General features: G+C 40.6%; 1 protein-coding gene across 1 annotated transcript in view; it reads left to right on the top strand.

Annotated features, from left to right (window-relative positions):
* LOC135577170 (protein mono-ADP-ribosyltransferase PARP8-like) overlaps window positions 1-17,581 on the top strand; it is a 231,120-nt gene that overhangs the window by 165,583 nt on the left and 47,956 nt on the right. Inside the window, exons 12-14 of the mRNA XM_065045010.1 lie at window positions 747-1,311; window positions 4,837-4,890; window positions 4,992-5,087. Coding sequence (XP_064901082.1) covers window positions 747-1,311; window positions 4,837-4,890; window positions 4,992-5,087 — 715 coding nt within the window. The remainder of the gene's footprint in view (window positions 1-746; window positions 1,312-4,836; window positions 4,891-4,991; window positions 5,088-17,581) is intronic.

Here is a 17,581-nt window from a genome sequence, read left to right as displayed (position 1 = left end):
CAAAGTCCCAAAAATACTCCAAAGATTAGGGTTGTAAACTGTAGAAAAATGATTCTGTGATACCTGATACTGGTTCTTGCTTTGCAAGGACATGTGAACATGACTTTATAGAAATGTGACAGATCATGTGAATATAGTTTCCCTCACATTCTCATTTCTAGTGTTACAGGGCTAGAATTTGTCTAAAACAGGAGAAAAGGGCATCAAATTGTCTTTCACAAAGCACCCAGTTTATTGTGATGTTTTTAAAAATTGTTAATTTCAGCTGAATTAAATTTGCTTTACTGCCTGCAAGTTTCACTGCTCATTATATCTTCCATTAGATCTGGACACAGAATTTGTTATGCCGTGTCCAGAAGACAATAACTTTAATGGGATCATGCCATGATGATTATATTGGAAAGACAGATTTTTATAAGAAAAATGTGATATAATCTTGTGTGAGATATGTGGGTTTCATTTCAAAGATAATCTCCTGAATAAATGGTTTGTTTTGAGACATAGGGACCTTTACAAAGAAATGTAAGGATATAACTCTAACTTCTCTTAAGTTGTTAGTCATCTTTTCAATGGATGAGTTTGTTGAAAAATTAGTCCTACATACAGTTACTCATTTTTTTCATGTTGGGCTGTGTTTATCACTAGTCAAATAAAGACTGGTGGCACTTAAAAATTTGGACTTACTTGTTTGATTTGCACAAGACTGATTATTTTTCAACTGCGTCTTCCCCTTCTTTATTTTTAAGGTCGCCAAGTTATCCCCCACCTGGCTGTGGTAAAAAGAAATCAAAACTGAAGTCAGAACAGGATGAAATCTCCAAAACTCACAAGATACTGAGAAGGACTTACTCTAGCACAGCTAAGGCAGAGGATGTGTGTGCCACAAAATCTCACAGAACCTTCGGCCGTTCCTTATTGAGTGACCCTAGGGCTGAACAGGCAATAGCTATTAAATTGCATAAACTGTTGAACCATTCTTGCTCTGCAGCCATCAAGCAGGAGGAGTGCATCACTTTAAAGCCACATAAGCTATTAAGTCGGTCATGTTCTGGGGATTCTCCATGTGAGCACAACAGTACCTTTAAGTCCCACAAACTTTTAAGCAGGTCCTACTCCAGTAATCTTAGAATGGAAGGATTGGATGGATTAAAGAATCACAAGTTACTCAGCAAGACTTACTCCAATGCCCCTAAATCATCCAAAATGGAGCCTTTCAAGGAGTCCACCATAGCAGAGGGCGGGAGTCTGTCTCTTACCTCAGGGCTTATTGGTATCTTAACACCATCTTCATCATCACTTTCACAAGCGTCTGTGCGTAATAATTTTTTTATTCTGCTCATTTTCCTCCTATTATTTTCCAAATGTACTATTATGCTTATTGTGCAAAGGACATGTGTTAGTGAATATATTTGATATATTGAATATATTGGAAGACAAGAGCAATGGAGTCAGCTTTTTAAGGAGGATTTAAACAACTGTGTATGCACATATATTTAATTTCTAAAACGAGAATTTGCTTAGGTCAAGAAAGAAATTTTACATCTCATGTTGAATACAGCTCAGTGTACAGCTGCTGGCTGTGGGAAAAGTTCAGTCATCCACTTTGCTGCCTCCTTTCTTGCTGCAGGAAGAAGGGAGAGTATGAGTTTCTGTGCTGCAAAACTGGCTTGCTCACAAAGGTTTTTTCTCATTTCCCTGTTTGCTTTGTGGGGGAAGCAACCGTCCGCTGGCTGGTTTGGGTGCTAAGTCACCTTTCCTTCTGGTCTTTTCAGATGTGATTATCATACTGGAAGGAATGCAGTCATGATTCAGCTCACCTCTTGTGCATTTTTGCTTTGTGAAAGGTTTAATGTTTAATCACATTGGTGGCAGCCAGAGGTCGGGGAAGGAATTAGACCCACACTGTCCCACTTTCTTTCCCCAGAGACATGATCAATTGGGAAAACAAAGGGTAGCACGTATTACTAAATTTAAGAGAGAGAGGTCAAACAATTATCTTAAAAGATGACATTTATACTTTAGAGGAAAGAGTGGGTCTGTTTGTGCTCTTTCAAGGCACTGGTCTGTTTGCTGTGTTAGACCTAGGGAGAGACACTTAGGAGACACTCCTCTCCATTCCCTTAGCCTGGCTGTACCTTGGTGTTCTCAGCATGCAAAAGCTGATTCTTGCTTGAAATACCATACATGTATTCAAAATAGTGTATTCTGAATAACGGAGTTGCACTGAGTGTGTTATGTCTCAAATTAGTTTAATAAGCTGTGAGCTATACTCACCAAATCTAAAAGCAGTGATATATTGTCATAAAATCATTTATGTACATGCTGTGTAGTTGGTTTCTGTAATGTGCACAGCAAAATTAATTTAAGGTGAGCCAATAGACTTTTTACTTGTCACATTTAGAGATTCATTTTTTTCTCAATCAGAAAAAGATGTCTTAACTTAGCAGACTTTTCTCTCCTGAAGTTAATATAAAAAGTCTCATTGATTTTGATAGGAGAATGAAAAGTTGACTAGTTTCATTACTGATGTTATCAGCTGATATGGAAAAAATGCAAACCCTGCTTGACAGCCTATAAAAAATACCAGTAATTTACTGCTATAATGCATTTACTTTGGGGGAAAATCATCACATACATGGTCAGGTGCAGTTTGATGTTAGCAGAATGGCATCAAGAGCCTATTTCACATTTTACATGCAGACACCAGATATATGGGTAACCTGGGTGCCTAACTGTGATTTGAAGCCAGTGGAATGTAGAAGCAATGAATCAGGACCCTAACTTCTCTACAGTTCTCAACTTAAATATTTGAATCTCTCATATGAATACAATTCAGAGGATTATTTCCCAGGAGAAAAAAAAAGTGAAAAGTTTCCCAAATAAGCACTTAGAAGAATGAAAGGTGTCCCATCCCAACAGATGGGATGAGGGATGAGTTAACTCTAAACATGACACGCGCCCTGACTCAACAGATGAGACCAGGTGTGAGTTAACTCTGGGTTAATTCTGCGCGGTTATGTGAAGTGAATGACAGGCAACCACCCCTGGGGTCCAATTCAACTGTGAGTTTTACTAAAAGTACATGTTGGAATATTGGTTACAACGAATGGTGACTTGGCAAAAGTATAACAGAACTTATCAACACATTAACAGCGAAAGTCCTACTACGAGCGATGTATTGGCAACTATCAGTAGCTATAATATGAAATTTAACCAGAAATCAACAGCAGAGCTTAAAGATGGTGTTATCCTTATATGTTCAAAATGGGAGAGAAAGAGAGTGGTAGAGACTGAAGGAAAACTAAGGTATAAGAGAGAAAGAAAGGGAGTAATATATATACAGAAGGAGAGACAAAGAAATGGGGGTATAGAAAAAAGGAGAGAAGGAAAGAGCAGAGAGAAAAGAAGAAAGAAAAGAGTGAGGGGTCCGGTCTCTTACGGCCCCACAGTGTGGATGACAGGACTTGTACGATGATGTATGGCCTTGGTGTTCCACGGCAAAGATGCTGGGGTTTGCAGTTCAGGAGCACAGCGTCCTCTGATGTCTGGTTCAGAGTCCTGAGGGTGGATTCCCTTCGGTGAGGCTGGTAAGTTGAGGGTCCTCAGGGTGCTGGATTCCCTTGGTTGAGGCTGAGCTGGTATTCCCTTGGTGAGGCCAAGCTGGTATTCCCTTCTGTGAGACTGGTAGGCTGGTATTCCCTAACTGGTGCTGTTTTAGGTGAGCTTTTTATAGTTCCCAGAGTAGAGGAAAGTCTGGGGGGGGGGGGGGGGGGGGGGAAAGGAGTGATTGCGAAAGATGGACAAGTCCTGGGCCACATTGAAGGGTCTTTGCTTTGCCCCTTTGTGTCATGCAGAAAATCCAAGGAGAAGGGGTGATTGCAAAAGATCAGCAAGTCTCGACAAGTCCCGGGCCATGTCAAAGGGTCTCAGCTTTTCCCCTTTGTTTGCCCAGCTGGGCATATCAGAAGATGGGGCTATATGCCCTCCAGCACATCCTCCACCTCCCGTATTGGTCAGCCAGCCTGATCTGTGGCTCATTAGCTCATCCTTGATATGTAGATCGCAGTTCTCCCTGCACTGAAATGTGTAATCTCCTGGCTGAACTAGTTTCACCACAATGTTTTCAGCCATGATCCTTATCAATACACAACAAAAGGAAATAAGAGTACAAACTAAAACAAAACCCCCAAAAGCTGTAAATAGAGCTGATCTGAGTCGTATTCAAAACAAGGGTTGATTGAGATATATATCAGCTCAGAGGGAATTTTTTATCTTAGTGACTCCTAGAACTCAAGTTCCTTATAATTTATTATTATTTATTTGTTGTATGCTGAAATAAAAAGGCAGAAAGAATCTGAGTGGGATCTGAGCACGGAGGTCTGTCAGTGTGGTGCTCACAGAAGTGCAATCTTAGTAAATATATAAAAGAAAAAGATTTTCAGCTATTCTGAGAGTTATATTAGTCATTCAAGCCTAAGTAAATAGCCCATATTTGGGCAGACAATACACAGTTAAAATTTAAAGGAAGTTACCAAATGCCAGTTTATTAGCATGGAGTGAAGGCACTGGTATTTCCATTTGAGATTACAGGTTTTGGGATGCTGAGGTACAAAAACTCATCAGATTTATGAACTAAAAAGAAATGCTAAAAATCTATCTCACACTTAGCAAACAGTAAAAGGATTGATTATTTGTAATGGTTGGTTTATGCAAATGAGAGATCCTTTTAGATGCAAATATTGTTTAACATATTTCCATGCAAAAAATACAAATGTTTTACCATTTCCTTATAATTAGTCTACCAACACTGAAGTTGCTTGAACTTTTTTCTTCCAGCAAAACTATGGTGCAAAATGCATTCTGGTACAAGACCGTGGCTTTCTTGTGCAGGTAGGATGTAATATCTTGCCCATTTCTGAAACACTGTGGAGTATGAGCTGACTGTTAATTATTTTTAAGCAGATGTTTTTTCTCATTTTTATTGTTCTCAGACTATTGAATTTGCTGAGCAGCGGATACCAGTATTGAATGAATACTGTGTAGTTTGTGACGAACCCCATGTGTTCCAGAATGGCCCTATGCTGAGGGTAAGTGGTGTGCTTGTTGGGATAAGCAATGCATTTTCTAATGCCTTAAATAGAAATTGTAGGAAACAATTATTTTGCAAATATAATAGGCCCAGGCAGGTTCTCTTGGCAAAGTATATTTTAATGACGATTTTGCAAGACCGGGTGTTCTACCTAAAGGTAGGCCCACCTAATAGGGCAAAAAGCCCCTGCTTATATCTCCCCAAAATCTCAGCCGCAATTTCCCTCCCCTGTTCCCCATTGGTTGGGTACTTCAGGATTTACAGACTATCCTGACACACACAATACCCTTCCCCTTATCAATTTATTTAAGATATGGATTCCTGGTACTTTGGCTACACTTCCCCCTAAATTAACTTATCAATACAGGTGTCGGTATGTATACAGGTGTCAGTACATATTCTGGGAAGAGACTGTGTATTACATTAAGAATTCATAGTCCGATGTCTCTCGGTCCTTCCCCCCTGCTGGGGTCAGGGGCCAGGTCCTCAGTTATGTAAAAACAACAGTTCTTCGTTAAATGTGCCTTACAAAAATGTTCTAAAACTATTGAATTATTTCAGACATGTTTCATCCTAATATCCTTTTAAGATGCAAAATTGTAATGCATATTAACTAGATTTTACTGTAAATTTGAAAAAAAATAAAGTATTGCAGGCAAGGGAGATGGAAAGCAGGCTTGTATAATAATTGCAGAAACATAAAGGAGGGTTTTATTTCACTGAACACTATTGTGCTAGAGTAGTCATAACTGGATAAGCTAGAGGAAGTGCATTAGAGTGCTTTCCCGATCCTCTGGCACTCTTTTAAAAGCTTAGGGTCACCTCAGTCCTTTGTCTCCTATCAAGCCATGACGAGGGTATTCAGATACACAGGTGTTAATGCTACAAGGTCATGAAGTTCTGGTACTCGTTTTTTCATGGGCCACTGGAATGAACCATCCTCCATAATGTGAGAAAAAAGGCTGTAGAAGAAGGCGCTCTTTGAAGTGTCTGATGTAGCAGTGACCTAGTCCAGTGGCACTGTTGTGGTTCAGTATGCCCAAGGACCAGCCAGTTACACAACTCTTCCTTCCTTTCATTCCTGTATAACTGGGAACCAGGAATTTTGCATTCTGAACGTTGCGCCCTCTCGTGCTGCTGGTGAATAAATAATAAAAAAGAATAAGATTGGTCATGAAAGATATACCCTACCTGGAGCTACTGGTGCAACTTGAGGCCATTTCCTCTTGTCCTATCACTTGACACCACACCCCTAGAGGGGAGGTGTCACGGAGGCACCATGAGGTTAGTTTAAGGGACATCAGGGTCCAAAACAACTTTTATTAAACCGGTGAGAAACAGGGTTTTAGCACTTCAGAAGTGACTTAAATACAGGTTTGGATATCGGTTGAGGAAAATTATTAAGGGGCAGCAACTAATACAACAGGAGGTCCACAGTGTCCATACACATGGCTTCACCAAAAACAATGCCGGAGTCACCCCTGAGTCCAGGAAGAGTACACGCTTGCCTGAATATGGTGTGGGATTATTTTAAAGGGATACACGTACTCGTATTGAGTACAGGAAGTGTACACTCGTGATTCTGTGAGGGTAAATTTATAGTACACTCGCAATCCTGCAAGGAGAAATACACATGCAAATGTGCACAGAATATTACACGTGCTTATGTGGAAGCACGGGAGGAAAATACACTTGCAATTTTGCGAGGATTAATTTATACAGGTGCTTGTATTGAGCAAGGAAAGTACGCGTGCAAATGTGCACGTAAAGTATAAATACACGTACAAATGTGCACGGAAAGTAGATACACTCACAATCCTGCGAGTGTTAATTTTACTTACACACGTGGCGGCAAGACAAGCGGAGTCTCCGTCCCGGGGGGGGGGGGGGGGGGGGTGGGCCGTGGCTCCTGGCGTCAGTGGCTAAGCTCGTAACTCCAAGAGATCGTGCGCAAGGCCGCACGTCTCGACGAGAGTCCCGTTTTTTTATAGCCTGATCAGATCTGACTGTAGGCATTCCAGAAGCTTGTCTGCACCCCCACCCTGGCTGTGGGGTGCCCCTGAAGCCTCCAAACACCTCCCACACTGGCCGCGGGCACCCAGCGGCTCCCTGGTGCCTCGGCACTCCCTTCTCCTAATGGCCCTGGCCAGGGTGCTCTGGGGCCAAACAAAAGAAGCTGTTAGCCTCAAATAGCAGAGAGAGAGGGAAATGTGTCTACTCCTTCCATATCGAATGAGGGAGGGGGAGAGAGGGGGGGGTTTGCATTCTGCCACAGGAGGTAAGGAGTTTGAGATGCAGCATGATGAAACTTTGAAATCCTAGCCAAGTGATATAAAGAATTGGGTGTGTACATATAATCCTTTGGCCATAAATACATATAATCCCTTACCTGTTTTCCCTTACCCTCTATGTCACTTAGACATGAACTGTTGATCAAGTCTGGAGCTAAGTTTGGATCCAGCCGCACCTAGACTTCTCTTTGAGAAGGAATTTAAAAAACAAGGGGGTCCATTTTGAACCTCATGACTTAACAGGAGTCCCTGTTGAGTCCCTGTACCCTTTCGCATCTCTTGTCCCCATATAAATCATTCTAAAACAGCTCTCACCCGATTCTCCTTGGCATATTTCCTCCATGTAGTAATGGAGTGAACCTCGCCATCGCACTCTGTTAAGTTGCGCTTTTCTTTAAATGATCTAAACGCTGTTCTGCAGCAAGCAGGACCCTAAATCACTCATCCACAACAGTTACAAAAGTAATTACATTATAGGGTTGCCTGTGATGACTCAGGAATTCCTTCCCATGCTCTTTTCTTATTTGCTAGATAAGCTTATTTATTTATTCAGTTTTAAACATTTCACAGCACCAGGTACATGCTCTGTTACAACCATTAAAAACACAAGTGTCCAGTTAAACCTGTCTAATAACAATTATTTGACACAGTTCATAGATCTCTATCTGAGATAGTACAGTCTTGAAAACTGACTTTGATTTTATATTTATAAGGGGAAAGAATCTCATACAAAGAGAGAGGACAGGTGCTTTCAGGCAGAGACAAAAATTTTCACAAGCAATCACAAATATACCAATGTTCCCTTATGAGATGCCAGGTTAACAGCTACTGCTTTTTAAATGGCTGAAATCTTTTCCAGCTGACCAGGATAAATGAAATGCAGCCATGAACAAGAAGCTATGGCTTTCAGTTACAAACCTCTAATTTAGAAGTGTCTTTCTTTAAATCATATATACTTGTCAAAGTGAAAGTTTATCAACATTTACTACTGATTAGGCCCTACCTAACATAATAAGCCAAAGTGCAATGATGCAGATGGGAGTTTATTTTGTGGTCTGAAATCAGACCTCATGCCCCAGGTTCTTCACAGCCTTTCCCAAACTGAATGACCAGGCAAAGGGAGAATTGTCCTTACAAGAGGGATCCAACCAGGGAGGCAAAGAAAAAAAAAGTTGAGATGAGTGTGGCTTGTCTCTGACAGCATTCCAAAAAAAAGAGCATCTACTTAAAAGAAAATGTTTCTGCAAGAACAGGTGAGTTGGTGCTGCTTCACTACCTAGTAAGGTTTGAAATGAGAAAAATTTCTACTAATCAAGAGAAAGGTGGCTGAAACTGTCTTTTAATGTAATTAATTTACCTTATATGGAGCTTTATGACAAAATCATACAATCATTTTGGTTGGAATAGACCCTTAAGATCACAGAGTCCAAACATGTCCCTAAGAATCTCATCTATAAACCTTTTAAACACCTCCAGGGATGGTGACTCCACCACTGCCCTGGGCAGCCTGTTCCACTGCTTCACAACCCTTTCCATGAAGAACTTCTTCCTAATATCCAATCTAAACCTCCCCTGGTGCAAGTTGAAGCCATTTCCTCTTGTCCTATCACTTGCTACTTGGGAGAAGAGCCCAAAACCCTCCATGCTACAACCTCCTTTCAGATAGGTGTAGTGAGCAATGTGTCCCCTTAGCCTCCTTTTCTTCAGGCTAAACAGCCCCAGTTCCCTGAGCCACTCCTCTTGTACTCCAGACCCCCCACCAGCTTTGTTACCCTCCTCTGAACTCTCTCCAGTACCTCAATGTCTTCCCTGTAGTAAGAGGCCCAAAACCAAACACAGTATTCTGTGTGGGGCCTCACCAGCGCCAAGTACAGTGAGACGATCAGTTCCCTAGTCCTGCTGGCCACACTGTTCTTGATGCACACCACAATGCTGATGGCCGTTTTGGTCACCTGGGCACACTGCTGGCTCATGTTCAGCCAGCTGTCAATAAACACCCACAGATCATTTTCCACTGAGAAGTTTCCAGCCACTCTTCCCCAAGCCCATAGCATTCAATAGGGTTGTGTGTCTGAGGGCATCGTCTAGTCTCTTCTTGAATATTGACAGGCTTGGGGCCATGACTACCTCCCTGGGGAGCCTGTTCCAGTGCTCCACTACCCTCTGGGTAAAGAACCTTTTCCTAATGTCCAATCTAAACCTCCCCTGGCACATCTTCTTGCCATTCCCTCAGGTTCTGTCCGTGGTCACCAGAGAGAAGAGATTAGCACCTGCCCCTCCTCCTCCCCTTGTGAGGAAGCTGTAGACTGCGAAGTAAACTTAGAAGTAAACTTAGGAAATTTTAATGACCTCCACAAAGCCCATTCTGAAGTACTGAGATATTCTCCCATGGGGCAGGTGTCTCTAGTGAAAAGCCCATGAAATTGGAGCTTGTTTCATCCACTGGCTTTCACTGGCATTTGAATATCTCCAAGGGTGGAGATTCCATGACCTCTCTGGGCAATCTGTTCCAGTGCTTGATCAAGCATTAGAGAAAGCTAATTTTATCTTTACCTAAAACTTTAGATAAAGTTTAAACAAAGCTAGTCCTGTATGAGAGAATAAAAGGACTAAATGACCTGCAAAGGTCCTTCTCAACCATATTATTTGGTTCATCTAGCTAAAAAATGTATTTTGCAAAGCAGATATAATAATGTACTAAAGAAACTTCAACATCATTTGGTTCTATATTAAAACGGTATTTCCATTTTTTTTTCAACTCCATATAAAATTCTTCCTGTTACTCCAGAGCTGGTAATAATATTCTAGGGAAGGACTACATTGCATTTTAATAATGCAACAGTTTTGCTGCTATATTAGTAGAGAGATACCTTGTTTTAGGAATTCAGCATGTGGTAACAGTACTTTTATTACAAACATTTAAATATAATAAAAAATGAGTCATGAATAGAAGTGGTTATTATATTTAAGGATCTGATTAAAATAAGTAAAATAAAAATATATTATCATATATTATCAAATCTGAAGACTGGAGGAAAGCAAATGTCACTCCTATCTTCAAGAAGGGCAAGAAGGAGGACCCAGGGAACTACAGGCTGGTAACCCTCACTTTGATCCCTGTTAAGATGATGGAACGGCGAAGCCTGGAAACCATTTTCAGGCACATTAAGGACAAGGAAATCATCAGGAGTAGCCAGCATGGCTTCACCAAGTCATGCTTGACCAACTTGATAAACTTCTATGATGAAATGACTAGCCTGGTAGATGAGAGGACAGCAGTGGATATTGTCTACTTGGACTTCAATAAGGCCTTTGACATTGTCTCTCATAAGATCGTCAGACAAGTTGTTGATGCATGGACTGGATGAGCAAACAGTAAGGTAGACTGAAAACTATCTGGATGGTTGCCCTCAGAGGATGATGGTCAGTGGCACAAAGTCTAGTTGGAGACCAGTAGCTAGTGGTGTACCTCAGGGGACAATACTGGGTCCATTCCTGTTTAATATCTTCATTAATGATCTGGATGATGGAGCACAGTGTACCCTTAGCAAGTATGCAGATGCCACAAAACTGGAAGAAGTGGGTTATACTCCAGAGGGTGCCATTCAAAGGGATCTTGCCAGGCTGGAGAAATGGGCTGAGAGGAGTCTCATGCATTTCAACAAGGAGGAGTTCAAATCCTGCACCTAAAGAGGAACAACCCCAGGCACCAATATATGCTGGGGGCTACCCAGCTGGAAAGCAGCTTTACAGAAAAGGCCCTGGGGGTCCTGGTGCACACCAAGTTGAATATGAGCCAGCAGTGTGCCCTTGCGGCAAGGAAAGTTAATGGTAGCCGGGAGAAAAGAAGGCTCAGGTGGGTTCTTAATAATGTGTACAAAAACCTGAAGGGAGGGTGCAAAGAGGATGGAGCTGGGTTCTTTTCAGTGATGCCCAGTGACAGGATGTGGAGGATGAAGACACAGACTCTGGCAGGGTACAGACCAAAGACCTTTATTTACACAAACTGCTATGCTTTATAGCTCTTTCTGCTGTTCATGCGCTATCAGCGCTATGCTGATAGGGTAAGGCCTTGTAATCATGCATATTCTCCTATCATTGTATTGGTTAGAGTCCTTTGTCCACACAGTGCTGCAACTCCAGAACCACATCCTGTTTCTTGCTATTGCTTTCTCAAAACTTGCTCATTCTGCTTCTCAAGGGCATAGGCCTGTCTTGTCATGGTCAAATCCTTCCTCATATCCTACAATTCCCCCTTTTTGTTTTTCTACAAGCATTACTTGTTGTATCATCTTCTGCATCATACCTTGCAAACATGACAACAAACACGGCATAATGAACACGATACATAAAAACATTCCCACAATCAATAGCCCTCCTTTCACCAGTGACAACAGCCATCCATTTAAACCCCAGCCCTGAAGCAAATCATTTAACCAGTACCATTCATCGTCAACCTGTAATTTGTTATTATCTCGTGTAGCTGTTGTATGCTTTTATGGATTGATACAGAATGATCAGACAGATTTGTACAACACATTCTGTCAAAATCTTCACAACCATGGCCATGGGCCAACAACAAAAAATCTATGGCGGCTTGATTTTGTAATGTTGCATGTTGTATTGTTTCTGAGGCATCATATTCCCCCTTTTTTGTTTTTCTAACATTTCTTTCAGTGTGGAATGCCCCCATTCAATAATAGCCTGTCCAGTAGGAGAATGTGGAATACTTGTGACATGCGAACCACCCCATTGCTATAAAAAATATTGCATGGATCTGGCAGTGTAGCCAGGACCATTGTCAGTTTTAATCTGTTGTGGCATACCCAGCATAGCAAAACAGAGGGTCCAGCGGCACTGAACATCCTTGCTTTTTTCACTAGTATAAGCAGATGCACAAAGCATACCTGGAAAAGTATCTATAGAAATGTGTACATATTTCAAATGACCAAAATATGAGACACATGTAACATCAGTCTGCTAAATGGCATTAGCTCTGAGCCCATGAGGGTTAACTCCAAGGGAGCATAAATTTGTAATAAGGCCTTGATATTCCAGGCAAGAGCAAACGATGTCTTTTGCTTGTTTGAGTGTCAGATAAAACATCTTTTTTTAAGGCAGCAGCATTCTGATGGAAAAAAGCATGTGAAGCCCTGGCAGACTGGAAGCGGACTGTAGCTACAGCGTAAGAGTGCGCAACTGCATTTCCTTCTGTTATAGAACCTGGTAAAGTGGTATGAGTAACAAACAACGGGTGTCTGCAAAGCTGTAATGCAGTTTACAATGATACAAACATTTCAAAGAGCTGCTGTTGTGAGATTTCTTTAAGAAAGGTGGAGGGGACGCACTGTAGGACCTTGACTACGTACTCAGAATCACAAATCAAATTTAGAGGTTCCTCCTTAAAAAACTCTAAGTAATGTAAAGCTGCGCCAAGTTCTACTAACTGGGTTGAGCCATCAATAATTTTAACAGAATGATGCTAATGATTATCTTCACTCCAGACCACTACAGCTTTATGAGACTTCCCTGAACCATCAACAAAAACTGTACGAGCATGTGGGATCAGACCAAAACCAAGTGTGGTCTGTGGCCTGATGTCAAAGACATGCAGATTCTGCAGCAATTTACATTTAGGCATGCCAAAAGCTATGCTGTTAAGAAAATCAGCTAGTTCAATTTACAAGGACATAGATTGTGAATAAAAAAATCAAAATCGGATTTCACAAATGGTTCATATATGACAGAAGGATCATGGCTTATTAAGACCTGAAGCTGTTCTCTGCATTTTTTGATCAGAGTAACAGTCAATTTTAGAAGCTGAACAATAGTTTTACAGAAAAAACTGGGAAAAAAAAATCCATTCCAAGTATATTACTCTGTTTGCTTTTTCATCATATTGTCCTACAATAGTCACAGGTTGTTTCTGTGTTGTAGCTATAAATAGACAAATCTGCAAGTGTAACCAAATGCGTTCAGCCCATTTGTAATTTTGTGTGCTACTAGCTCTAATTCTCTCTGTGCTTGTGGAATTAAAGTGCAAGGAGATGTTAAATCTGATTCTCCTTTTAGCAAATTAAACAGATGATGGAGTTCATGGTCAGAAATTCCAAGCATGGATCGTACCCAGTTAATTGTACCCATCAATTTCTGTAAATCATTCAGTGTCTTGATGTTGTTATTAATTGTCAAAGGCTGGGGTTTGATCGTAGTTTCTGTTAAAATCCAGCCGAAATATTTCCAAGGAGACACAGTCTGCACTTTTTCCTGTGAAACTTGTAAACCTTAAAGTTTCAGAGCTTGAAGTAAGTGTGCCACCACCCTCTGCAGGTAATCAGATTGTTCAGCACAAAGATTTGATCCATGTAATGATATATTATAACCTCTGTAAATGCTTCAAGTGTAGGCTGCACAGCAGTACTCACAATGAGCTGGCAAATTGTGTTTTTTTTCATCAAAGTCTCTAACCCCATTTTGGCTTTCATGTTTGTTGGATATTGTTTTTCCTTAACAGATTAAAGTCCTGTTTCAGTTCTCTCAGTGTAGTGTTTGCTTTATCGAAACATTGGCTGTTAATACTAGTGGAAATACAGCATTCGAAATTTCCTCGGAGATTTCTCACTTGAAGCAAGCAGATCTGCACCATCCGAGCAGCTTCTTATAGGACATACAACTAAACAGAATTCTCAGAAAATGTTATTTGAGCTTACAATTTACTTAACAAATCTTGACCCAAGAGAGGTATAGGGTTTTCTGGCAAATACAAGAATTCATCTGTTAAAACTTAGTTCCAAATTTGGCATTCCATTGGTTTCAAAAAATGGCCTTTCTTTTTTTCTTTCCCATGACCTCAAAAACTAGCATGGTGAATTTACTAAGAAGTTTCTTACAACTAGTTACCACAGAAAAAAAAAATTGGTTTAATTTCCGAGCTTCATTAGAACTACAGATCGGCTGGGGATGCCTTTAAATTTCACCCTCAGACTCTTTCATTCAGTACATTCAGTATTACAGTTCTCTAGCAGCAACATCACGGGGGGGGGGCTATGTGTGGAATAAAGCCCCCCTTTCGCCGCTTCAGCAGTGGGCAGCCAGGTTTTTCAATTATTTTTTCTTTTTTTCTCTTCTCACTGCAGTTTAGATACAGGCAAGGCCGCACAGATGGCGTAATCGCTGGTACCAAGTGGGAGCTGCCAGGCTCTGTCAGATTCCTTGGTTACAATAAGCTAAGTTTATCTTGCAACTTGACATAGGCCTGAAATTTATGTTCAAGCTGTACAGCACAAGCCTGGGATATTTTGCTTTTTTATTTTTCCACTTCATTCCAGCCATAATACACTTTTTATGCAATTCTAATTAGCTGAGCAATAGTCACATTCCTCAGCCCCATTTACCTTTTGCAATTTCTTACAGATATCAATAAACAGCATATAAACCAGCAATCCATTATTTCAATTTTCCTAGATCCAAATCAGTTCATATTCTAGCAACTTTTAAATACAACCTCTCCCAAGTTCACATGCATCATAACATATAGTTTCCTTTCCCATACATCCAACTAGCACATAAATTCAATGTGAATCAGAATTTAACAGCTTAAATCCGTTTCTGGTCTCAAAATTATTAGATAACAATAAGAGCAAATTAACATACAGTACTGTACTTCATCCCATTTTTTCCAAAGTTCTGCAGAACAACATTAATTGCAATACAGCACTATAACCCAGAATCCCACATTCAAGCCACAAGTGAATAAAATATAATTTCAAATTTTCTTTTATCAGAGGATTCCCCCACAAAGTTACTCTAATGTGTAAGGATGCATCCGAAGGGGGAGCAAGGTGGTATTTTAGTAGCAAAACTGGTTCCCATTTTGTAATTATGTCTCCCAAAAAATTATTTTGTTGCCAAATATATATATGCAAACTAAAACACTGAGCTCAGATATGCAAACCAAATACCAAGTTCAAATATGCAAATGGATCCCAGTTACACTTATTCAAGAAAGTATCTCTATTTTAGCATTGCATCTTTGAGCCACTTACTGCTCAGCCAGGTAGAGGTATCTCTGGGTCTCCCTGACAAAACAGGTCAGTGCATGCTGGAGCCCAATCGACACCCAACCCCTTGCTATTCTAAGTAAGCAGGACTGGGCAAAGCTTTTATTAGCATCTCATCTGGGGTGCTACAACTGTTATCCCCAAAACAGGATTCTTTATCTGGTGTGCATACAAAAGAGCCAAATTTAGTACACCAAGATGAGACACAGCCTATCACAGAGTTGTGCAAGTCTGGATGCTGGAATAAAGCTAGCATGCTAGAAAGAAAAGTAACAACTGTCACACACAAAATCTTATCATCACATTCATGCAGTAAAGAATTAAATTACTCATGGTCTTCTGTATCATCACAAAATATACATTTTGGATCCATGGATTCTCCTGATTTAACAGTCTGTGAATTTACTGTACCATATAATAGGCAAAGACTTATAAAACTGTTATATATTTAAACAGATGCCTACAAAGAAATAGGTTAATAATGAAAAGCATCTCACAGACTGTTCTGCAAGTTTTCTGTGACTCGTTTTTTATCAGTTAATTCTCTCTCAGCTTGTTGAATTTCAAACTGTTCTGCCTGTAAAACTGTCTGAAATTATTTAATGATCTCTTGTAGAGATTTATTTTTGTCTTGCTCTTCTTGCTTTAAAAACATTAATTGAAACAAAATATTGTACTTCAAGGTTCCATTCTCCGGCTGCTTTTCCCAATCATCTGACTTACACAGCAGCCACCACTGATTACAGTATTTCCCAAGATCCTCTTTCCTCATATTTCCAAGTGGTTTCCTATGTTTTAAAACACCTCCCAATACCGATTTCTTAGGAACACAGCTGAAAACTGATGTTCCTGACCCCATCTCATATGTAAAAACCATGAGAAGAGGCGGGGAGGAGGGGGAAGCACAGAGCTGTTTGCAGCGCGAGAAGTGGAGGGAGAAGGTTTACAACGCACTTACACAAACAACACCACAAAGAAACAACTGTAACAACAACCAATAAAACAATTAACTCACATTCATGACAAGCTGCTTGATTTTCAGAAAGGCAATACACAGAGGCATGTAATATGTACTGTAAAACGCGCAGATAACACGTTGACAGTCAACATTAGCATTCTCTACTGCTAATTTCAACACTAGTGCTTCCTTAGCTTCTAGGTTTTCAACCTGCTTATTGATGGCCTCTTGAAGATGGTCAATAAACTGCATGTAATTCTCATTGGGACCCTGTTTGATGGTCATAAATGCTGATTTGTTGGTTTCAGGCACCTTTATCATAGCTTGATATGCAAGGTCTGCTGACTGCCTCAGGATTTCAGGAACTAATCGCGCCTGTAATTGTGGTGTGTCGATTGGTGTCTCTTCCAAGAGTTGGGGGATACCTGCCCCTTGCAATGGATCCCCATCATTTCATCCTAAATGATATATAGCTGTTACGTTACATAGGTCTAATTTTGCTTTTTCTTCATCTGAATCAATTACTTTTATGTTGTTCTTAACATGAAAAAAGTTTGAGACATTGAACTTATCCAGGTTTGTTGGATCCTGCAGCGTCACAATGTCTTGCCGAGTGAAGGTCTCATCAGTTAAAAGATCCTTGTAGGTCTTTGGTTTTATGTTCAGCTGCTCAATTGCCTCATAGGCAAACACATTTCCAGTTGTCTTGATGGCCACAATATGGGAGTTATTGGTGAATACAGTAAACAGCACTGGATAGAGGTATTTACTTTCACTGTTTTTAGCAAAATTCAGCTTTTTAAGTGATTTGGCATCTAGTTTTTCTCCTGTGATTGGATTGGTTCCATATTTCTTTATCCAAGGAACAATGCTCAGTATGTCAAAGACTGTCCCATCTGGTGTGCAAACTGGGTATTCAAAATTTGCAGCAATGAGGAACGATGCATACAGATGCAGACAGAGACGCACAGGCACAGAGTTCTTGATAGCAATGAGAGCAGAGCCAGGCAGTGCTGAGTGAGTTACAGGAGCCACAGGCACTGTGGCAACAGCTGCGGTTGCTGTAGCCACCCGATCTGATTTTAACTGTTGCAGCGAGTCTTTGAACAACCGCCAAGTTGTTAGGAATTTGGTAGCAGTTGACTCCCTTTTGTTGCTGCCTCCCACGGAAGTTCCTCTGTTT

Source organism: Columba livia, chromosome W, assembly GCF_036013475.1.
Source record: "Columba livia isolate bColLiv1 breed racing homer chromosome W, bColLiv1.pat.W.v2, whole genome shotgun sequence".
NCBI lineage: Eukaryota > Metazoa > Chordata > Aves > Columbiformes > Columbidae > Columba > Columba livia.
This window is presented reverse-complemented; position numbering and strand designations above follow the sequence as displayed.